The sequence below is a fragment of the Ascaphus truei genome, chromosome 6 (assembly GCF_040206685.1).
Source record: "Ascaphus truei isolate aAscTru1 chromosome 6, aAscTru1.hap1, whole genome shotgun sequence".
Classification (NCBI taxonomy): domain Eukaryota; kingdom Metazoa; phylum Chordata; class Amphibia; order Anura; family Ascaphidae; genus Ascaphus; species Ascaphus truei.
Genome location: NC_134488.1, coordinates 131,765,670 through 131,790,201, shown reverse-complemented (window position 1 = coordinate 131,790,201; position 24,532 = coordinate 131,765,670). Strand labels below are relative to the sequence as shown.

The 24,532-nt window shown below is 48.1% G+C and overlaps 2 protein-coding genes across 2 annotated transcripts; both read left to right on the top strand.

The window, feature by feature from the left end:
* The first annotated feature begins 225 nt into the window (after positions 1-225).
* LOC142497917 (chemerin-like receptor 1) lies at positions 226-11,878 on the top strand. The gene is made up of 2 exons (XM_075606363.1): positions 226-631; positions 9,137-11,878. The coding sequence occupies exon 2, from the start codon at positions 9,150-9,152 to the stop codon at positions 10,215-10,217; it is 1,068 nt and encodes a 355-aa protein (XP_075462478.1). The 5' UTR covers positions 226-631; positions 9,137-9,149; the 3' UTR covers positions 10,218-11,878.
* Positions 11,879-18,194: 6,316 nt separating this feature from the next.
* LOC142497916 (chemerin-like receptor 1) lies at positions 18,195-23,755 on the top strand. The gene is made up of 2 exons (XM_075606362.1): positions 18,195-18,556; positions 22,100-23,755. The coding sequence occupies exon 2, from the start codon at positions 22,113-22,115 to the stop codon at positions 23,184-23,186; it is 1,074 nt and encodes a 357-aa protein (XP_075462477.1). The 5' UTR covers positions 18,195-18,556; positions 22,100-22,112; the 3' UTR covers positions 23,187-23,755.
* Positions 23,756-24,532: the final 777 nt, after the last annotated feature.

The window sequence follows — 24,532 nt, the reverse complement described above, 5'->3', positions numbered from 1 at the left end:
ACGGTCCCAGTAGACGGTCCAAGCAGCCCGTCCCAGCAGACGGTCCCAGTAAACGGTCCCAGCAGACGGTCCCAGCAGCCGGTCCCAGCAGACGGTCCCAGCAGACGGTCCCAGCAGCCTGTCCCAGCAGCCTGTCCCAGCAGCCTGTCCCAGCAGCCTGTCCCAGCAGCCTGTCCCAGCAGAGTGTCCCAGCAGTCTATCCCAGCAGACTGTCCCAGCAGCCGGTCCCAGTAGACGGTCCCAGCAGAGTGTCCCAGCAGAGTGTCCCAGCAGACGGTCCCAGCAGACGGTCCCAGCAGACGGTCCCAGCAGACGGTCCCAGCAGCCGGTCCTAGCAGACGGTCCCAGCAGACGGTCCCAGCAGCCGGTCCATGCAGCCGGTCCCAGCAGCGGGTTCCAGCAGCCAGTCCCAGCAGCCGGTCCCAGCAGCCGGTCCCAGCAGCCAGTCCCAGCAGCGGGTTCCATGCAGCCTGTCTCAGCACTGTCCCAGCAAGGATTTTTGGTAGAGACAACCAAGTTACAGGAGCAGAAAGGAGCCTGTTTCACAGAAGGGGGTATATCCACAGTGAGACGATCTGATCTCCTCAGCTGAAGGAGAAGAGGGGAGCAGATCTAAATGAGAAGACACAAGGTATTCCAATTAATTCATTTTATATTTGGGGTGCGATAGAGATAATCAGTATTTGAGATCTACCCTATGTTGTGATTTGTAACATTCAGGACCAGGGAAGCAATGCGGAGATGTGCAGGCTTTAGTAGAATGAACTGATTATTGTAATATGGTGAAAGGGTTAAAATAATGTGATTAATGGTTAAAAACGTGCATCGGTTTTTTTATCAGTCATTTTTGATAGCGTAACCTGTAAATGTTTATAAAAAAATAAGAAATGAAGGTTCATTATGTTACATTTAACTAATAAATCCTGCAGTGTTATTACTAAAATATATTCAAATATTTATATACACACACACACACACACACACACACACACACACACACACACACACACACACACACACACACACACACACACACACACACACACACACACACACACACACACACACACACACACACACACACACGGACACTATCAATCTCGCCAGTCTGAGGTACAGTACACTGGACGCATTTGTGAGATTTGAGCTGTCTGACACTTTATTTAATAGTTGGGGAATACTTAATATGATGATAGTTGTTCCTTTGCATACCAAATATCATGTGCATATTGCACAGAGCTGACACAGTGACTGTTTGGGGGGTTGCTGTAGGTTATCAGATACATTCCTTAACTCACAGATTATTAGTTCTTTCTTCTCACAGTTTGCAGGAACTGACTGTATGTTACTGGTAGGTACTGGTAAGGCGTTAATACATCTTAAAGGGCTAATGCGTATCGTCCAGTCTCACTAACACAGTGTTACTGACGCCCGTTACTGATTTTGAGAACATAACCGTATAATCCCTGAGATAATGACGTTTTGAGGTTCTGGCCCTTCAAGGTTTTTCCATAATTTGATTAAATCACAAAAACATTTTTAGCACCAAAACCCAGAAGAAAGTTCTCCCCTTCCTCTGTGTGCTCCAGAGACACATTTCTTTGCATGTGAAAGATCCATATTGTTCTGTACGTTGCAAACCAATGTCACTCTGTATTAGAAACCCATTGCTACAGATGTAGCAGACTTTACTGCCCCTGTTAAGCCTGAATACCATAGAAATATATTAATTCACATTGCATTAAAGGGCACGAACATACAAATTATGATAGTTCCAATGGCGCACCTGGTAACGCGTCATTAATACAACGCCTCATGTAAAAGGGTTTAATAATGTCTGCTATATCTGTATGACTGTTACACACACACATTGTTGGTATGTTACACATATGTTGTTCTGTTTGTTGTGTAGCAGACTTTACTGCCGGCAGTGGATATTCCCAGTCGAGTGTAAATAGCTGCTTGGCTATTCGCCAAGCGAGTAATTAGCCAAGCGGCTATTTACACTCGACTGTGAATAAAATGGGGGAAAAAAACACCCGAGCCAAGAATCGAACCCTGGTTCACTCAACTCATGGGCAGCAGCACTACCAATGAGCTATAATACATGCTGATGTGTTGTAGTGAATAAAGGCATTTAAGGTAGACAAAGGTAGACATAGATGTGAAGGGGGGGTGTAAAACTGAGAGATGTGAACAGTGGGGGGGGGGGGGCGGTGTGGTGGGGGATGGGGGGAGAAAGAGAAGGGGGAGGGGGGGGACAGGAGAGAAGGGGGGAGAGGAGGGACAGGAGAGAAGGGGGAGAGAGGGGACAGGAGAGAAGGGGGGAGAGAGGGAAAGGAGAGAAGTGGGGGAGAGGGAGGGAAGGGGGAGGAAAGGGGGGAGAGAGAGGAGGGAAGGGGGGAGAGAGAGGAGGGGAGGGAAGGGGGGAGGGGAGAGAGGAGGGAATGGGGAGGGGAGGGAGGAGGGAAGGGGGAGGGAAGGGGGAGGGGAGAGAGGAGGGGAGGGAGGAGGGAAGGGGGAGGGGAGAGAGGAGGGCGGGCGGGGGGGGGGGGAGAGAGGAGAGAAAGGTGGAGGGGAGAGAGGAGGGAAGGGGGGGAGAGGAGAGACGGGGGGAGGGGGGGGAGGAGGTAAGGGGGGAGGCAAGGGGGATGGGAGAGAGGAGGGAAGGGGAGGAGGGAAGGGGGGAGAGAGGAGGGAAGGGGGGGAGAGAGGAGGGAAGGGGGGGGGAAAGAGGGGGGGGAGAGAGGGGGGGAAGGGGGGGGGGCTGTTAAGCCTGAATACCATACAAATATATGGGGGAGAGAGGAGGGAAGGGGAGGAGGGAAGGGGAGGAGGGAAGGGGAGGAGGGAAGGGGGGAGAGAGGAGGGAAGGGGGGGAGAGAGGGGGGAAGGGTGGGGAGCCTGTTAAGCCTGAATACCATACAAATATATACATACACATTGCATTAATGGGCCTTAATGGGCACATACATACAAGTTATGATTGATTTCAATGGCGCACGTGGTAATACGTCATTAATACAACGCCTCATGTTAAAGGGTTTAATAATGTCTGCTATATCTGTATGACTGTTACAGACACACATTGTTGGTATGTTACACACATGTTGTTCTGTTTGTTAATATGGAAACACATGACATTGTTTTACAGAAATTACACTATACCGTATATCATATTAAAGAAGCAGGTCAGAGGTCTTTCCGGTGATGGAAAGTTGAACAATAGTTGCTGGTTGTGATACATTTTAATGGGATAACATGATAATTGTTAAGTGATGGAATGAATGTACAGAGATTCCAGGAACCTTGCAGGTCTCATCTACTAGTAACTAGTGTACTGCCACGCGCACTCTCTCCAAGGTACAGTACTAAGCAATACTACAGTACATGTGCCATGTGCAAACCCGAGGGAGCAGTGGGAGCTTGGGGTTTAATGCATTGCTGAAGATTTGGTGTAGGAACAGAAGGTTGGGGGGTGGGGGAGGGTAGAGAACTGGGGGATCCTTCTCTAAGAGGTGCTGTCCTTTTATAAGAGATTGTACACGCCTGAAGAAAGAGAGATCTGCTGTGTTGGTTGGGATGATGACTATAAGGTTGGAGACGATCTTAAACTGGGGGGTTGGTGGATGGGAAAGACCTAATAGAATAGATTGGAATTGGGAGATAGTTATGGGTCATGGTCAGGGGCATCTTAACAACATTAGGGCCCCACGGGCAAAGCAGTGCACGGGGCCCGGCCTACACTGCCGCTCCCAGCCTCCCGCGCGCTCACTAGCCGCAGCAGGCACCGGAAGTGCTGCACTGCTAGGCTGCGAGCTGGGGTGCCGGGTGGGCGGAGAGCGAGCGGAGCCGGGGTGCCAGGCTGGGGGGAGAGCGAGCAGAGCCGGGGTGCCGGGCAGGGGGAGAGCGAGCGGAGCCGAGGTGCCGGGCAGGGGGAGAGCGAGTAGGGTTGCGACGCACGCGGGAATCGTTGGTGGGGAAGAATGTTATTTATAAATGACCTGACTATTATGTCATTTGTTCTAAATTTCACTCCAAGTATTCACCAATTTGCACCAATTTATATTCTATTTCGTAAAAAAACCGGGGAGGAGTCTCGGGAGGGAGCGGCCTTCCGAGGATTGTTTTAGGAAATAGAATATGAAATAGTGCAAATTGGTGCAAATTGGTGCATGGTTGGAGTGAAATTTAGAACAAATGACGTAATGGTCAGATCATTTATAAATAACTGACCTGCAGTCATACTGTACATGGCGTGCAATACTGATCTTACTGCTCCTCCCACAAATTCCAAGATTGTTGCACCCCCTCCTCATCCTCTCTCCCCCCTTGTCCTCACCCTCCCACCCCCTTTGTCCTCTCACCCCCTTTTGATCTCTCACCCTCCCACCCCCCTTTGTCCTCTCACCCTCCCACCCCCCGTTGTCCTCTCACCCCCTCCCTTCATCCTCACACCCCTACCCCCCCCGTCATTATCAGTACAGTAGCTTTCAAATTTAGACTTCAAAATCCATCTTTAAATTGCATATTGAATCATGCCATTGGATAAGTAACCTGCTCTGCCTTCTTGGGGGTGATCTGTAAGTAAGAGTGCTGCAGAGATTGCAATGCTGCTGTGATGAGAGCTGAGTTATGGAGCCTTTCTGAGAATTTACAATGCTTGTTATTTTTAATAGATCTTGAAAATGAGAAGACGTTAGTATAGTAAAAGAAAAGTGAGGGTGAGTGAGCAATTAAACAAAGTTGCTAGTACTGTATGTACTCTGTCACCACACACACACACACACACACACACACACACACACACACACACACACACACACACACACACACACACACACACTGAGACATTCACTCACTCGCACACTCACTCAAACACACACACACTGAGGCACAAACATATACAGACAGGACACAGACAGAAAGACAGACACACTGAGACACACACATACACATTCACACACAGATATAGACACACACATACACACAGACAGACACACACATACCTGTATACAGACAGGACACAGATAGACAGACACACACTGAGACACACACACACACACACACACAGATAGACAGACACACACATATACAGACAGGACACAGATAGGCAGACACACACTGAGACACACACAGGCATGACACTGAGATCCACTGAGATACACACACATACACTCACACTGAGACACACACATACACACTCAGACACACACTGAGACACACACTGAGACACCCACATACACTCACACACAGATACACACACACTGAGATACACACACACATACGCACACGCACATATACAGACATGACACAGATACAGTAGACAGACACACACCTAGACAGGACACAGATAGACAGACACACTGAGACACACTCTGAGACACACACACACACACAGGCAGAACACTGAGACACGCACACACACACACAGCCTCACCTCTCTGCTGCATGCTTTTCCTCCGCTCTTTGGCCCCACCCACTAGGCTCCTACCACCTCCCGATTGGCTGAATTACACTGCAGCAACCAATCAGAAGCTGCCCAGCCCCCTAGCTGCAGCAGCCCTGCTCTATCCCATGTCCGGTATTATCTCTCATATACCGGACACCGGGCAACCCTAAGAGCGAGTGGAGCCGGGGTGCCGGGCGGGGGGAGAGCGAGCGGAGCCGGGGTGCCGGGCGGGGGGAGAGGGAGCGGAGCAGGGGAGCCGGGCGGGGGGAGAGCGAGCGGAGCCGGGGTGCCGGGCGGGCGGAGAGCGAGCGGAGCCGGGGTGCCGGGTGGGGGGAGAGCGAGCGGAGCCGGGGTGCCGGGGCGAGGGGAGAGCGAGCGGAGCCGGGGTGCCGGGCGGGGGGAGAGAGAGCGGAGCCGGGGTGCCGGGCGGGGGGAGAGCGAGCGGAGCTGAGGTGCCGGGCAGGGGGAGAGCGAGTAGGGTTGCGACGCACGCGGGAATCGTTGGTGAGGAAGAATGTTATTTATAAATGACCTGACTGTTGTCATTTGTTCTAAATCTCACTCCAAGTATTCACCAATTTGCACCAATTTATATTCTATTTCGTAAAAAATCTGGGGAGGAGTCTCGGGAGGGAGCGGCCTTCCGAGGATTGTTTTAGGAAATAGAATATGGAATAGTGCAAATTGGGGCAAATTGGTGCAAATTGGTGCATGCTTGGAGTGAAATTTAGAACAAATGACGTAATGGTCAGATCATTTATAAATAACTGACCTGCAGTCACACTGTACATGGCGAGCAATACTGATCTTACTGCTCCTCCCACAAACTCCAAGATTGTTGCACCCCCTCCTCATCCTCTCTCCCCCTTTGTCCTCTTACCCTCGTCCTCTCACCCTTCCACCTCCCTTTGTCCTCTCACCCCTCCCTTCATCCTCCCATCCCCCCATCCCCCCTCCCTTCATCCTCTCTCACCCTTCCTTTCATCCTCTGTCACCCCCTCCCTTCATCCTCTCACACAACTCCCCCCCTCCCTTCATCCTTTCACACAACTCCCCCCCCCCCCTCCCCGTCATTATCAGTACAGTAGCTTTCACATTTAGACTTCAAAATCCATCTTTAAATTGCATATTGAATTATGCCATTGGATAAGTAACCTGCTCTGCCTTCTTGGGGGTGATCTGTAAGTAAGAAGGTGCTGCAGAGATTGCAATGCTGCTGTGATGAGAGCTGGGTTATGGAGCCTTTCTGAGAATTTACAATGGTGGTTATTTTTAATAGATCTTGAAAATGGGAAGACGTTAGTATAGTAAAAGAAAAGTAAGGGTGAGTGAGCAATTAAACAAAGTTGCCAGTACTGTATGTACTCTGTCACCCCCCCCCCCCCCCCACACACACACACACACACACACACACACACACATACATTGAGACATTCACTCACTCATACACTCACTCAAACACACACACACACTGAGGCACAAACATATACAGACAGGACACAGACAGAAAGACAGACACACTGAGACACACCCATACACTCACACACAGATATAGACACACACATACACACAGCAGACACACACATAACTGTATACAGACAGGACACAGATAGACAGACACACACTCAGACACACACACAGATAGACAGACACACACATATACAGACAGCACACAGAGAGGCAGACACACACTGAGACACACACACAGGCAGGACACTGAGGCCCACTGAGATACACACACACACACACTCACACTGAGACTCACACATACACACTCAGACACACACTGAGACACCCACATACACCCACACACAGATACACACACACTGAGATACACACACACACACACACACACACACACACACACACACACACACACACACACAGACATGACACAGATAGACAGACACACACCTAGACAGGACACAGATAGACAGACACACTGAGACACACTCTGAGACACACACACAGGCAGAACACTGAGACACACACACAGGCAGGACACTGAGACAGACACACACACACACAGACAGGACACTGAGACACACACACACACACACACACATAGGCAGGACACTGACACACACACACACACACACACACTGGCAGGACACTGAGACACACACACACACACAGGCAGGACACTGAGACACACACACACACACACACACACCTCTTTGGCCCCACCCCCTAGGCACCTACCACCTCCTGATTGGCTGAATTACACTGCAGCAACCAATCAGAAGCAGCCCAGCCCCTAGCTGCAGCAGCCCTGCTCTATCCCATGTCCGGTATTATCTCTCTTATACCGGACACCGGGCAACCCGAAGTAAGAGCGGAGCCGGGCGGGGGAGAGGCCGGGGTGCTGGGCGGGGGAGAGGCCGGGGTGCTGGGCGGGGGAGAGGCCGGGGTGCTGGGCGGGGGAGAGGCCGGGGTGCTGGGCGGGGGAGAGGCCGGGGTGCTGGGCGGGGGAGAGGCCGGGGTGCTGGGCGGGGGGAGAGCATTGGTGGGCACACATGGACCGGGCGTGTCGGTCCCCCCTATGCTGTGGGGCCCCCGGGCAACTGCCCATCATGCCCAAACGTTAAGAAGGCCCTGGTCGTGGTACTGAGGTTGGGGGTGGGATAGTTCAGCAGGGGGTGATTCACCAAGGTCTGATGGCAGATAATTTACCTGATCCAGAATGAACATTTTTTAGTTGATCCTCATCAGACATTAGTCATTTACATCGGGGCATTAACCCTCAACAGTCTCAATGTAATATAGGTTGAACTTGATGGACATACCGTATGTCTTTTTTCAACCTCATCTACTATGTAGCTATTTACCTAAGTGACAGCTCTATGGAAACATGATGACACTCACCATAATTGCTCCCATGAGGCCTTAAGATGCATTGGAATAAAGCAGAGGTGGTAAACTCCAGTCCTCAAGGGCCACCACAAGTTCAGGTATTCAGGATATATCTGCTTCAGCATAGGTGGCTTAATTAATGTCTCAATCAAAGATTTAGCCACATGTGCTGAAGCAGGGATATCCTGACTACCTGACCTGTTGGTGGTGGCCCTTGAGGACTGGAGTTGGCCACTCCTGCAGTAGATGTTTGGTGACCTACGGTAATGTGAATGGCTGCGTTGAGCTTGATACTGAGCACAGTGTGAGTGCTGCGCTGAGAGCACAGAAATGAGGAAGTCATCACATGTGCTGTATATAATCTTCCAGTCTCACTCCCACCCACCCAGCCACCGGCTGCTGCATAACATCTGCTCTCATAGTGTGCACCTCAATAGTTACTGGCGATCTCACTCCTGCATTTAGTTTGTTTTCAGTACAAGGGCAGTGAGTTCTATTTAGTGACCATTATAATGAATTGAGTAGTTACTGTAGCATGCTCCTTCCTACACATTATACATTTTTCTATTGAGATACATTTATTTGTGTTAAAAATGCTATTTTTCCATTGGTCAATGTTTGTATTGTTGCACTTTTTTTTAATGTGGCTTTATTAATATGTCCTGTATGTGAGGAGTTTGTATGTGATGAAGTGATAGGGTTATTTATGTTTTCTCTTTTTGTGCAATATTGTTGGTGAGTATTTGATCTTATTTTATAAAGTGAAAGCTCAATCAGTTCTGAGTACTCACCATATTCTTCTTTGTACTTTATATTCCTTGTGTTTGGCAGGAGAGCAGCCAGCATGGAGACGCCTGTTCCGCCTGTTTATCCCACCAACAACATCACTGAGGACAGATTTACAGATGAATTACTGGACAGAATTTCACTTTATTATTTTTTGATAACAATCCTATACATCACTTGTTTCAGTATCACATTCATCCTGGGGACTATAGGTAATGGTTTAGTCATCTGGATTGCCGGCTTCAAGATGAAGACAGTCAGTGCCGTGTGGTTCCTCAACCTAGCCGTGGCTGACTTTATATTTAATATCTTTCTTCCCTTTGAGATTACAAAGTATTATATGTGGTACCACTGGCCCTTTGGCCAAATACTATGCAAGGTCAGCATCACCATACTGTTCCTAAACATGCTTGCTAGTGTCTCTTTCTTAACGGTCATCAGCATTGACCGCTGTGTTTCCATCTTATGGCCGTTTTGGGCCAAAATACACCGGACACCAAGGTTAGCGTCCACCATTGCAGTATTTATTTGGGTGTTCTCTCTGATCATCAGTGCCCCAAATCTGGCTTTTTATGATGTCCAGCATGACATCACTAACAATGTTTCTACTTGTTTTGCTGACTATGCAGTTTCTTCCTCTGATGATGAAACATTTGACTATAACAAATGGAATCTAAGGAACCAGGCTATGATTATCACAAGGTTTGTCTCCATGTTTGTGATCCCCTTTACCATTATCCTGGTCTGTTATGGTCTCATAGTTTTCAAAATAAATAGAATTAAAAGGCCTACTAGGTCTCGGCGACCTTTCAAGGTTATCAGTGCCATTGTGGTCTGCTTCTTTTGCTGCTGGTTTCCATATCACATATGCCTAATTATAATATCCCTGAATAACACAGATTATTTTGTTTCTTTGGCACCTGTCTCCATTTTTACTTGCCTGGCTTACTCCAACAGTTGCCTCAATCCCATCCTCTATGTCTTCTTGGGCAAAGACTTTAAGGACCACTTTAGGAAGTCCATACCGGCCATGTTGGAAAATGCCTTTAATGAGCGGTATGACCAGGGCAACAAGGAAGGAGATGATGACGCTGATATCAAGGTGGAGCTGGATACTTCATGTTGACCTTGAGTATCTTTCTTCCTCTCTGATCAACTATGTAGTCCAGTGACTTATAAACCTCTATCTTGAATTCTAATCAAAAGATCAACTCACCAAACAATGAACCGCAAAGTAAAACAGTGATTACATTACCAGTGTTATGCACGTTACAACTGAGCTTCTCCTTGTCAGGCTGCTGTCCCCATTTAACGCAGGTACTGGTTTGGGAGACATTTTCTGTACAGCTAGTGTTAAAAAGTGCAGAGACAAAGAGAGAAAGCACTGAACAAAGGCACAGAGGGGTCTATGTATCAAGGCAAATGTGGGGCAATTCTGGGGCATTAACATATCTGCAGCAGATGAATGAGAGTTCTAGTCATGTGAATGTGGGGTTGTTCTCTGTTATACATGTAGCACAGATTTCCCCCCAGAATTGCACCACTTTTGCCTTGATAAATAGACATTAGAGCAGTGTTACCCAACCAGGGTTCCACGCACCTTGGGGTTCTGTTAGAGGATGAGAAGGTTCCACGCACCTTGGGGTTCTGTTAGAGGATGAGAAGGTTCCACGCACCTTGGGGTTCTGTTAGAGGATGAGAAGGTTCCACACACCTTGGGGTTCTGTCAGAGGATGAGAAGGTTCTGCTGCACCTTGGGGTTCTGTTAGAGGATGAGAAGGTTCCACGCACCTTGGGGTTCTGTTAGAGGATGAGAAGGTTCCACGCACCTTGGGGTTCTGTTAGAGGATGAGAAGGTTCTGCTGCACCCTGGGGTTCCATGATAGAATCAAAATGGGTCATGGAAATTCCCCATTCTCCCAGGATAGGGAGAGAGCAGGGCAGTTGCTAGTGTGCTGAGCAGTTTCCTCAATCCTCATTAGCTGGGAAATGCAGCCAAACAGGAGGAGGTGTCAGGAACTTGAGTTGTGGCCAACCAGAGGATGAAGCAGCATGGGCAGGAGAAAGGCCGTGTGTCTGTATGTCCTGTGTGTATTTGTTCTGTGACTGTCTTTGTGCGTGTGTATTCTGTCACTTTCTCTGCCCTGTGGCTTATTTTACTCTCTGTCTAGCTCTGCCCTGTGTCTCTGTGACTGTCTGTGTCTCTGTCCTCTGTCTCCTGTGATTGTCTTTCTGTCTCTATCCTTTACCTGTCTCTTTCTGTCCTGTGTCTCCTGTGATTGTGTATATGTCTCTGTCCTCTACCTGTCTGTCTCTGTCCTGTGTCTCCTGTGTCAGTTTGTGTCTGTGACTGTCTGTCTCTGTCCTGTGTCCTGTGTCTCTTTCTACACTGTGTCACTGGGACTGTCTGTCCCTGTCCTCTGTCTCCATGTCTGTCTGTCTCTATCCTCTGCCTGTCTGTCTCTGCACGGTGTCTCTGTGACTGTCTGTCTCTGTCCTGTGTCTCCTGTGTCTGTCTCTGTCCTGTGTCTCCTGTGACTGTCTCTGTCATGTGTCTCTAGAAAACCCTGACCTACTGTATTAGGAGAAGGGAAACATGACCCTTGGCCCGAGGGGCTGTCGCCCAGTGGCTTACCTCTCTCATCCTTTGGCCACATCCCCAAAAGGTTCCCACCCACCCACACATGTGGTGTAAGGTTTATGTGTAATGTTATGTTTATGAGTAATGTTATGATTGTGTTGTAAATCTTTTCTTTGAAAAAAATAAAATACAAAATGATTTAGAAAGGTTAGGGTTAAAGGTGTTGGTGGTGTCATTACATTTCATGTCACAGCAGGAGGGGTGTGGACTGGTCAGCTTTGCCCGGTGGTAAATTTGGTGGAATGTGAGAGGTCCAACAGGATGCGGTCTTGGGTCAGAGACAGTTGTGTTGGGCCCAAGGGTGTATTCATACGCTGGGGAAACTGAACTTTGGCCTAGGAAACCCCTATCCTTTATATTGCTGCCCTGACTTTTGCTGCACCTTGGCTGAGGAAAAGCCTGTGTTTTCTGTTTATTGCACTTTGGCAAAATAAAAGCCTACATTCATTTTCCCAACGCAGATCTCCTGTCTTCACCTCTGCACACATCGCCCACATGTTGGTTGCATTACATTTACAGAGAAAGTTTGGGGGTCATAGCCCCTTCATCAGGTGGGTGATGGCTGGGATACCTTGATGTGCACAAAAGACACAAGATGATTTAACATGACCGTTTGTAGAGGGCTTGTCATACCATTGTCTTGAAATTGTAACGTTGCTCGTCTCTGAGTAGGAAGCGGACCCGCAGGGCTGAGTTAGGGGTATAAAATTACCGGCCAGAGCCAGGGGAAATAGTCCTGTTAGAGTAGTTGTGATCAGGCAGAGGTCAAGGCAGGCGACAAAGGTGCAAGTCCGGGTGCAGGCGGCAAAGGTGCAAGTCCGGGTACAGGCGGCAAAGGTGCAAGTCCGGGTACAGGCGGCAAAGGTGCAAGTCCGGGTACAGGCGGCAAAGGTGCAAGTCCGGGTACAGGCTGGGGTCAAGGCAGGCGGCACAGGCGCAATGGTCGGGGTAACAGCTGAGGTCGGCAAAAGGGAATCCAAAAGACCAGGGTTTTAATCAGGAACAGGGCAGGCTCAGGAATCAGAACACAAGGGGCCAGGCACACAGGGAAATAAATGCATATAATGCTCAGGCAGGTGTTGGGAGTCACTGACAGCTATTTTAGCTCTGGGTCAGGTGTAGCCAACTCAGGAAGTTCAGGAAGAGACTTGCCAGGATCCAAGATGGCCACGACAGCCATGTAAGCTCAAGATACAGTCAGACCCTGGACTGGAACCCTTACAGAAATCAGTCCCAATAAAAACTGTGAATCACAGTCTCCCAATTTGAAATCTGGGGAAAAAATCAGGACCTGAAAGATTAAACAATGTGATTGGGCCTCATAGTATTACAGATAATGGGACTAAATGTAGACATCTGAGGAAGAGACATCTGCAACCATGCTAGCCTATGCCCAAGACGACCATCTATGATTTAAATGAAGGTCCATTAAAAGGTATGAAAGCCAACAAATGATCTTATTCTTTCTGGGACAAATACAGTTACAAGCACCCTTCAATGAACTTTGTTTGTAAATAAAAAAATATTGATACTCTAGGTGTCGAGATAAAAATGTATTGTTCCTCCATACCAGCTACTATCATCCCACTTTGACAAGGAATTACAGGAAGTATTGAATGACCATGTTGCATGGGAGGAGAAACTTAACCCACCAATAGGAAGCAATAATACCCAATGGGAATAGACTTTCCTGGGCTGCTCACTTTCCAAGTTCTGATGTCGGGAAACACCATTGCTTCCATCTATGTGGAATCCACCTCAATCTGCATTATCAGATATATTAGATACTGTATACACACACACACACACACACACACACACACACACACACACACACACACACACACACACACACACACACACACACACACACACACACACATAGTAAGTGAAACTTCTTTGACTTTTGTCACAGAAATTGTATTTGTGTTGGTGATGTTTTAATTAAAAATCAAAATACAATTTCATTGACAAAACGCAAATAAATTTGACTTATAATGCGCGTGCTCGGCACACATCGCCTGTATTAGCTATTTGCACTAAGTGTGAATTCCTCGTGTGTGCGGGTGACTGAGTGTGTGGGTGACTGAGTGTGACTGCGACTGCGTGTGACTGCGACTGCGTGTGACTGCGACTGCGTGTGACTGTGACTGCGTGTGACTGCGACTGCGGGTGAGTGTGCGGGTGAGTGTGCGGGTGACTGCGTGTGCGGGTGAATGCGTGTGCGGGTGAGTGTGCGGGTGACTGAGTGTGCAAGTGAGTGTGCGGGTTACTGTGAGTGTGCGGGTGAGTGTGCGGGTGACTGTGAGTGTGCGGGTGACCGTGAGTGTGAGTGTGCGGGTGACTGTGAGTGTGAGTGTGTGGGTGACTGTGTGTGACTGCGTGTGACTGAGTGTGCGGGTGACTGTGAGTGTGCGGGTGACTGTGAGTGTGACTGCGTGTGAGTGTGCGTGAGTGTGCGGGTGCGTGTGACTGTGCAGGTGACTGTGTGTGCGTGTGACTGTGCGTGTCCCGCCCTCTTGCAGAGAGTCAATGGGTGACTGCGCAGTCACAATTAAGCTAAGGGCCCGGTGGTGCACTTATGATGTATATACCTGCCGAGCACTCCGGTGCTCGGGTCAGCAACACTTCGCAAAGGGTCAGACGTGCGATGCATCCGTCTGATCCTATCCTGGCGATATTCTCTGTGGACCCCAACGTGGATCCGAACTCCTTCACTGGGACCGCAGCATCCACTGAGTCCCTCACTAACACAATAGCAACGTGACACACACTGCACTATAGGCCATCCCTATAACACAGCATCCTTAAGTGGCTTAAGGGTCAATTCCTAGGGCATTCGGGGTTGCCTATCCTATATAGGTAGGTCTTGGGGGTTCAATTTGAGCTTGTAGGTGTTCTGTATGTTTTATAGGTCTTGTACCCACCCTACTCATAATACGGGCCCTGGCTCCCCGGATTGGTTACCGCTATGAACCCCCCCAGTTGCCTCGTACTACGCGCAACGCCGACCTGGGCTATGGCTCCCCGGATTGGGTACCACTATGAACCCCCCCAGCACCTCGCCACTCGCAACACGGACCCTGGGCTATGGCTCCCCGGACTGGTTACCGCTATGAACCCCCCAGCTGTCTCGTGTCACTAATTCACTGAAAGCCTGCCGCAATGCGTCTGCAGACTAACCTCAGCCCCCTTTATCCCTGGCTATTCCCCAGCTCTACTACAATGAGTGACAGGGTCCCTAACCTGAGACTATCTCTGGCAACACTCACTATCATGGTGGGGAATCAGGGCTAACTAGGGCCTTATCTTGGGCCAAGGGGGTGCTGGCCTAGTACAGGGTCCCTCTCTATGGTACCCTACCTCCTTCCCTTGTCTGCCCCTTCCTCTAACTGACAAGCAGGCTCTCTGCCCGCGAAATGTATCCACTTGCTCTCCTGACCATCCTGCAGCCCTATTGGCTCCTATGAGGCACCTGGTGCCTCCCTCGCTAAGCACTATGGGAATTGTAGTCCCTGGGCACCTGCAATAACATTGGGGCTGCATGCGTGCCTTCCCTGTGCCTGCACTAACCCCTAATGGCCGCCGCAACTTCTCCCTATCTCTCGCGCGACTCTCCTGGCTTGCTCCTACACTCGCGCGATCACTGCGCATGCGCGAGTGGTGGAGTAATGGCGGCGCCCTCTTCGCCGGCCGCCGGGACCTTAGAGACGCGACCGCGGCCTTAGCAACAGCCCGATCGCGTCCCCGGCAACCGGCCCGCTCGCGGAGACAGAGCACCGCTCCCTGCCACGGCCCCCACCCTTGGGATGGCCGTCGGGTCTGCCGCTGGCCTCCGGCAGTACCCGACATCTCTCCTGGCCACGGAGGCTCCCTAGGAGGTCGCAGGGGGAAACAGGTGACCTGGCTACAGTTATATTTCATTTGGGTTGACAGTTGAGATTTGTCATACAGATACCTTGCTATTTCCTTATCCCTGAGTATTTACTAGCACTGAGATTTCCAGTGTTTAGTGTGTCCTGTTTTGACAGTCTTTAATTGTTCTGCTGAAGGCCCATGCCAGTCTGGATGGTTCCTTCAGTGCATATTAGCAGAGAGCACAGAACACCAGGAGCTGCATGCAGCTATATCTCACCATCAGAAGCAGCATCGGCAGCATTTGACACTGACTGTACCTTATTCATACACACACACAGGCACTGAACGGCTGGCTGCAAGGGCAGGGAATGCACACCCACTTCTGCCCTGTCCTGCTACTCGCTGCACACACACAGAATCACTAGGACTGTGATGTTTTCAATGTGATGTCCCTCTCCCCAGCCTATTCTTCCTTTTGATAGTCTTTAATGTGGACATCGTTGCCAGGTCCGATCTCCTTCCTCCTTCCTCCTCCCTCCTCCCTCCTCCCTTCCTGTCCATTGGCAATTCAGCATGTCAGCGACACACTGCTCTGCTTCCTCCCGGTTACCCTCCATGATCCCTGGGCTCCTCTCCTCTGGCCCCGGCAGCGCTCAGTCAGCGGGACACAGGGAAGGGGAGGGAGGAGAGAGGCTGAGCAGCGGCTCACTGAGTCTGATTTAAAATCCCCACGTCTGCCTTCTTGCTACACCTTTCACTCTAGCACCGGAAGATCTGCGGCAGCCATCTTGCTATACCCATGGCAGCTGACGTGTGGGGGTAACGGCGGCCGTTAGGAGCGGCGCCGGCGGTTATCGCCGCCGCCGCATGTCACAGCGGGTGTGGGGGGGGGGGGAGCGGTGGCTGTTAGGAGCGGCGGCGGCCGCCGCAGGTCACAATAGATGCGGGGGGAGGATGGGGGAGCCGTGACGTCACTTCCGTTTCACATTTCGCCCCCAACTCTCCCGTTTTACTCCATCAGAATAGGTGCCACTAAAGAAGTTTCACTTCAAAAAGAGAAAAAGCGCCCAAACATAGTGCGTTGCTGTTATAAAACCAAATACAATTTATTCCAAAAAGCTCACAAATGAACACTCACAAACAAAGTAAAAATAAAGGCATCTTATGAGATACTGTATACTCATGCTCCAGCCGGCCCAACAGGATCAGAACTCACAACCTCTGCTATTCTGGGCAGTATTTTTTTAGTGTACAATAGTTCTTCAGATTTCCACGTGTGGATCGGATATAGGTACCAAATCTGTGGATCCTATGTGTAGCACCCTGCTACATTTCTATGGCCTGGCACGTCAGTCCTGGTACAGTAACAGCAGGCAGTGCCAGGGTTAATAAGCCACAAGCTGCTGAGATCACATCACCTCATATTTCAATTATATAGCAGCTTATAGGCACATGTCTGGGCCTGTGAGCTGCTGGGACCACATGACAGCATGAGGGCCTGGCTACAGTTGATTCTGCCCAGTTACTGGGGCAGACTAGCCTGGCTCCTCCTACTGTATAAAGATGTGGGTTCCTCCAAATGAAGTGCAGTGCAGTGCTCCTTAGGGAGTATGTGTTCATTCCTATCTAGGGGTGAGGCCCTGTCCTCTCCAATGGGAGGAGGGGAGTAGATGTGTCCAGTCTACCTAGAAGCCTCTGGCTTCAAGGGTAAAGAACACCACACATATCCAGGGAGAGGGGGATCCCAAAGGAGTTTCCTGCGTGGGGTCTTTCTCTAAGAGAGGGACCCCAGGTAATACACCCGCAGTTCCAGGTGAAGCTGAGCAGACCAGGCAGGCTAGAACCTAGAACAACCCTCCTGACCTTGGTTAACAGACGGGGATGAGATTCCGGAAGATGCAGGGTCCTAGAACATAGGTAACCATCAGAGGCTTACAGGGAGGAACCATAGGTGGAACCATACTCCCTGTGCAATATAGGTCTGGAGGTTCTAGTGTTCCCATGTCTGAATGGATCTCCTGTCTGGAGGGGGAGAGGTTACTCTGGTGTTAGTCCCTATTAAGGTTCCCCTGAAAGCCTGTCCTGATGCTGCTGTCTTGTCCTGTGCTATTTGCTTTAACTAAATACGTATTCATTGATTCAGTGTTTGGGTTCCTAGAGACGTTCAATAAACATCATCAAGTTGCAAAGTTCCTGGCACCCTTTTCCTATTCTTGTACCTGCAACTGCAATTTCCTCCTAAACAGCCCTGGTCTGACCCCACTGAGCTACTCAAAATATGAGCAGGTCTAACCCTGTCATAAAGATATATGTATGTATGGACTGTTATGCATGTACACGCTCTCTCTATGCAGCCGGGTGGGACAGGGGTGTTACATATGTCTCTACATGTATCCCATGATCAACAGAAAGGATTATACAGAGAACATTAAATAACTGTCACACCACATACGGTTATAGCAGTTACTCTATCTCAGAATGTGATCATCCTGTATTCTGAGTCACATCACATCAGCCAATCAGGATTATTAGCCCAGAGCTTTAATGCCCAATGTGAGGGTGCTGTAGTTATAAGATTGCAGTTCTGTGAGAGCAGTAACAGAGCCAGCCCAGAGGAGACCGCAGGTCCCAGCAGCCGGTCCCAGCAGCCGGTCCCAGCAGACCGTCCCAGCAGCCCGTTCCAGCAGCCGGTCCCAGCAGAGTGTCCCTGCAGAGTGTCCCTGCAGAGTGTCCCAGTAGACCGTCCCAGCAGCCTGTCCCAGTAGACTGTCTCAGCAGCCAGTCACAGCAGCGGGTCCAAGCAGCCTATCTCAGCACTGTCCCAGCAAGGATTTTTGGTAGAGTCAACCAAGTTACAGGAGCAGAAAGGAGCCTGTTTCACAGAGGGGGGTATATCCACAGTGAGACAGTCTGATCTCTTCAGCTGAAGGAGAAGAGGGGAGCAGATCTAAATGAGAAGACACAAGGTATTCCAATTAATTCATTTTATATTTGGGGTGCGATAGAGATATTCAGTATTTGAGATCTACCCTATGTTGTGATTTGTAACATTCAGGACCAGGGAAGCAATGCTGAGATGTGCAGGCTTTAGTAGATTGAACTGATTATTGTAATATGGTGAAAGGGTTAAAATAATGTGATTAATGGTTAAAAAAGCGCATAATTATTTTATCAGTCATTTTTGATAGCGTAACCTGTAAATGTTAATAAAAATAAGAAATGTAGTCTAATTTTGTTACATCTAACTAATAAATCCCGCAGTGTTATTATTAAAATATATTCAAATATTTATACACAGACACAGACACAGACACACACACACACACACACACGGACACACGGACACACGGACACACACACACACGGACACTACCAATCTCGCCAGGCTGAGGTACAGTACACTGGACACATTTGTGAGATTTGAGCTGTCTGACACTTTATTTAATAGTTGGGGAATACTTAATATGATGATAGTTGTTCCTTTGCATACCAAATAGCATGTGCATATTGCACAGAGCTGACACAGTGACTGTTTGGGGGGTTGCTGTAGGTTATCAGATACATTCCCAATCTCACAGATTATTAGTTCTTTCTTCTCACAGTTTGCAGGAACTGGCTGTATGTTACTGGTAGGTACTGGTAAGGCGTTAATACATCTTAAAGGGCTAATGCGTATCTTCCAATCTCACTAACACAGAGTTACTGACGTCCGTTACTTATTTTGATAACATAACCGTATAATCCCTGAGATAATGACGTTTTGAGGTTCTGGCCATATAAGGTTTTTCCATAATTTGATTAAACCGCAAATACAGTTTTAGCACCAAAACCGAAGTGAAAGTTCTCCCCCTTCCTCTGCGTGCTCCAGAGACACATTTCTCTGTGTGTGAAAGATGCATATTGTTCTGTATGTTGCAAACCAATGTCACTCTCTGTATTAGTAACCCATTGCTACAGATGTAGCAGACTTTACTGCCCCTGTTAAGCCTGAATATCATATGAATATCATATAAATATATACATTCCCGTTGCATTAAAGGGCATGAACATACAAGTTATGATAGTTCCAATGGCGCACGTGGTAACGCGTCATTAATACAACTCCTCATGTTAAAGGGTTTAATAATGTCTGTTACTGCTGCGCCAGCCTTTATTTTAACACTTCTCGGGGGCGTAGCGGTTGCATCCTCTGAATTCCACGTGCAATAAATTGGACATCCCCGCATTCATGCCACATTCGCGCCGCCCAGCACCCGCGGTTGATCTGTTTAATTATAATGGTTCGGATTTAATTGGGGGAAAATCTTCGCGTAACCGCCAGGTGGCAGATATTCACGAATTGCAATTCATTCTAATGTGTACACTACTGTATATCTGTATGTCTGTTACAGACACACATTGTTGGTTTGATGCACACATATGTTTACACAAATTACACTATTCTGTACATCATATTAAAGAAGCAGGTCAGAGGTCTTTCTGGTGATGGAAAGTTGAACAATAGTTGCAGGTTGTGATACATTTTAATGGGATAACATGATAACTGTTAAGTGATGGAATGAATGTACAGAGATTCCAGGAACCTTGCAGGTCTCATCTACTAGTAACTAGTGTACTGCCACGCGCACTGTCTCCAAGGTACTAAGCAATACTACAGTACATGTGCCATGTGCAAACTCGAGGGAGCAGTGGGAGCTTGGGATTAATGCATTGTTGAAGATTTGGTGTAGGAACAGAAGGTTAGGGGGGGGGGCGGTGAGGGTAGAGAACTGTGGGATCCTTTTCTAAGAGGTGCTGCCCTTTTAGTACACGCCTGAAGAAAGAGAGATCAACTGTGTTGGTTGGGATGATGACTATAAGGTTGGAGACGATCTTAAACTGGTGGGTGGGAGCCAAGCAAGAAATAATGGGAAAGACCTAATTGATTGGAATTAGGAGATAGTTATGGGTCGTGGTACTGAGGTTGGGGGTGGGATAGTTCAGCCAGGGGGTGATTCACCAAGGTCTGATGGCAGATCATTTACCTGATCCAGAATGAACATTTTTTAGTTGATCCTCAACAGACATTAGTCATTTACATCGGGGCATTAACCCTCAACTGTCTAAATGTAATATAGGTTGAACTTGATGGACATACAGTATGGGGCCTATGCAGAGAGCAGCGAATTTTAAAATTGGCGAATTTATTAAAAAGTAGCTTTTTTGGAGAGTTTTAATCTCCATATGCAGAAAAGTGCGAATTCTGCTATGTTTAACATGGATGCGTGTGGCGAGTTTAAATTGGCGAGATGCGCGCTTCAGAAATGTGTTAAAACAAATTCGCGGTTTTTTTTTCCCCTTTGCAATGGCCGCGAGCGGCAGTTTTTTCTGGCGAGTTAAAACTGAGACAATCGCGCCATTTTATTGGCGCGAACAGCCGCTAGATGCCGTTCGCGCCTCTGTGCATACGGATATTTTTAAAACTGGCGAGATTGAGGTTCTCGCCAGCCGCGAGGCGAGTTTTATAACTAGAAAAGAAAAATTGGCGCGTTTTTCGGAACTCGCCATTTTCTGCTGCTTTCTGCGCGATTTTCTCCAAAAAATGGCGAATTTCGAAATAGCGCTGCTCTCTGCATAGGCCCCTATGTCTTTTTTCAACCTCATCTACTATGTAGCTATTTACCTAAGTGACAGCTCTATGGAAACATGATGACACTCGCCATAATTTCTCTCATGAGGCCTTAAGATGCATTGGAATAAAGCAGAGGTGGTAAACTCCAGTCCTCAAGGGCCACCACAAGTTCAGGTATTCAGGATATATCTGCTTCAGCACAGGTGGCGTAATTAATGTCTCAATCAAAGATTGAGCCACCTGTGCTGAAGCAGGGATATCCTGAATTCCTGACCTTTGGTGGTGGCCCTTGAGGACTGGAGTTGGCCACTCCTGCAATAGATGCTTGGTGACCTACGGTAATGTGAATGGCTGCGTTGAGCTTGATACTGAGCACAGTGTGAGTGCTGCACTGAGAGCACAGAAACGAGGAAGTCATCACATGTGCTGTATATAATCTTCCAGTCTCACTCCCACCCACCCAGCCATCGGCTGCTGCATAACATCTGCTCTCATAGTGTGCACCTCAATAGTTACTGGGGATCTCACTCCTGCATTTAGTTTGTTTTCAGTACAAGGGCAGTGTGTTCTATTTAGTGACCATTATAATATACTGAGTAGTTAGCAGGCTCCTGCCTACGCATTATACATTTTTCTATTGAGATACATTTATTGTGTTAAAAATGCTATTTTTCCATTGTTCAATGTTTGTATTGTTGCACTTTCTTAATGTGGCTTTATTAATATGTCCTGTATGTGATGAGTTTGTATGTGATGGAGTGATAGGGTTATTTATGTATTCTCTTTTGTGCAATTTTGTTGGGGGAGTATTTGATATTATTTTATAAAGGGAAAGCTCAATCAGTTCTGAGTACTCACCATATTCTTCTTTATACTTTATATTCCTTGTGTGTGGCAGGAGAGCAGCCAGCATGGAGACGCCTGTTCCACCTGTTTATCCCACCAACAACAGCACGGAGGACAGATTTACAGATGAATTACTGGACAGAATTTCACCTTATTATTTTTTGAAACCAAACCTAAACATCACTTGTTTCAGTATCACATTCATCCTGGGGACTATAGGTAATGGTTTAGTCATCTGGATTGCCGGCTTCAAGATGAAGACAGTCAGTGCCGTGTGGTTCCTCAACCTAGCCATGGCTGACTTTATATTTAATATCTTTCTTCCCTTTGAGATCACAAAGTATTATATGAGGCACCACTGGCCCTTTGGCCAAATACTATGCAAGGTCAGCATCATGATACTGTTCCTAAACATGCTTGCTAGTGTCTCTTTCTTAACAGTCATCAGTATTGACCGCTGTGTTTCCATCTTATGGCCGTTTTGGGCCAAAATACACCGGACACCCAGGTTAGCGTCCACCATTGCAGTATTTATTTGGGTGTTCTCTCTGATCATCAGTGCCCCAAATCTGGCTTTTTATGATGTCCATCATGACATCAATAACAGTGTTTCTATTTGTTTTCCTGTCTATGCAGTTTCTTCCTCTGATGATGAAACAATTGACGATAACAAATGGAATCTAAGGGACTGGGCTATGATTATCACAAGGTTTGTCTCCATGTTTGTGATCCCCTTTACCATTATCCTGGTCTGTTATGGTTTTATAGTTTTCAAAATAAATAGAATTAAAAGGCCTACTAGGTCTCGGCGACCTTTCAAGGTTATCAGTGCCATTGTGGTCTGCTTCTTTTGCTGCTGGTTTCCATATCACATATGCATGATTATAATATCCCTGAATAACATAGATTATTTTTTTTCTTTGGCACCTGTCTCCATTTGTACTTGCCTGGCTTACTCCAACAGTTGCCTCAATCCCATCCTCTATGTCTTCTTGGGCAAAGACTTTAAGGACCACTTTAGGAAGTCCATACCGGCCATGCTGGAAAATGCCTTTAATGAGCGGTCTGACCAGGGCTACAAGGAAGGAGATGATGATGCTGATATTAAGGTGGAGCTGGATGCTTCCTGTGTAGCTTGAGTATCTTTCTTCCTCTCTGATCAACTGGTTCAGTGACTTATAAACCTGTATCTTGAATTCTAATCAAAAGATCAAGTCACCAAACAATGAACCACAAAGAAAAACAGTGATTACATTACAAGTGTTATGCACGTTACAACTGAGCGTCTCCTTGTCAGGCTGATGTCCCAAATTAACGCAGGTACTGGTTTGGGAGACATTTTCTGTGCAGCTAGTGTTAAAAAGTGCAGAGACAAAGAGAGAAAGCACTGAACAAAGGCACAGAGGGGTCTATGTATCAAGGCAAATGTGGGGCAATTCTGGGGCTTTAACATATCTGCAGCAGATGAATGAGAGTTCTAGTCATGTGAATGTGGGGATTGTTCTCTGTTATACACGTAGCACAGATTTCCCCCCAGAATTGCACCACTTTTGCCTTGATAAATAGACGTTAGAGCAGTGTTTCCCAACCAGGGTTCCACGCACCTTGGGGTTCTGTTAGAGGATGAGAAGGTTCCACGCACATTGGGGTTCTGTTAGAGGATGAGGAGGTTCCACGCACCTTGGGGTTCTGTTAGAGGATGAGAAGGTTCCACGCACCTTGGGGTTCTGTTAGAGGATGAGAAGGTTCCACGCACCTTGGGGTTCTGTTAGAGGATGAGAAGGTTCCACGCACCTTGGGGTTCTGTTAGAGGATGAGAAGGTTCCATGCACCTTGGGGTTCTGTTAGAGGATGAGAAGGTTCCACGCACCTTGGGGTTCTGTTAGAGGATGAGAAGGTTCCACGCACCTTGGGGTTCTGTTAGAGGATGAGAAGGTTCCACGCACCTTGGGGTTCTGTTAGAGGATGAGAATGTTCTGCTGCACCCTGGGGTTCCATGATAGAATCAAAATGGGTCATGGAAATTCCCCATTCCCCCAGGACAGGGAGAGAGCAGGGCAGTTGTTAGTGTGCTGAGCAGTTTCCTCAATCCTCATTATCTGGGAAATGCAGCTAAACAGGAGGAGGTGTCAGTTGTGGCCAACCAGAGGATGAAGCAGCATGGGCAGGAGAGAGGCCGTATGTCTGTATGTCCTGTGTGTATTTGTTCTGTGACTGTCTTTGTGTGTGTGTATTCTGTCACTTTCTCTGCCCTGTGGCTTATTTTACTCACTGTCTAGCTCTGCCCTGTGTCTCTGTGACTGTCTGTGTCTCTTTCCTGTGTCTCCTGTGATTGTCTTTCTGTCTCTATCCTTTACCTGTCTCTCTCTGTCCTGTGTCTCCTGTGATTGTGTATATGTCTCTGTCCTCTACCTGTCTGTCTCTGTCCTGTGTCCTGTGTCTCTTTCTACACTCCACTACACTACTCACTCCACCGAAACAGCCC

Bases quoted from the DNA above. Each gene is read 5' to 3' on its own strand.
- LOC142497917 (XM_075606363.1), top strand. From the start codon at position 9,150: ATGGAGACGCCTGTTCCGCCTGTTTATCCCACCAACAACATCACTGAG.
- LOC142497916 (XM_075606362.1), top strand. From the start codon at position 22,113: ATGGAGACGCCTGTTCCACCTGTTTATCCCACCAACAACAGCACGGAG.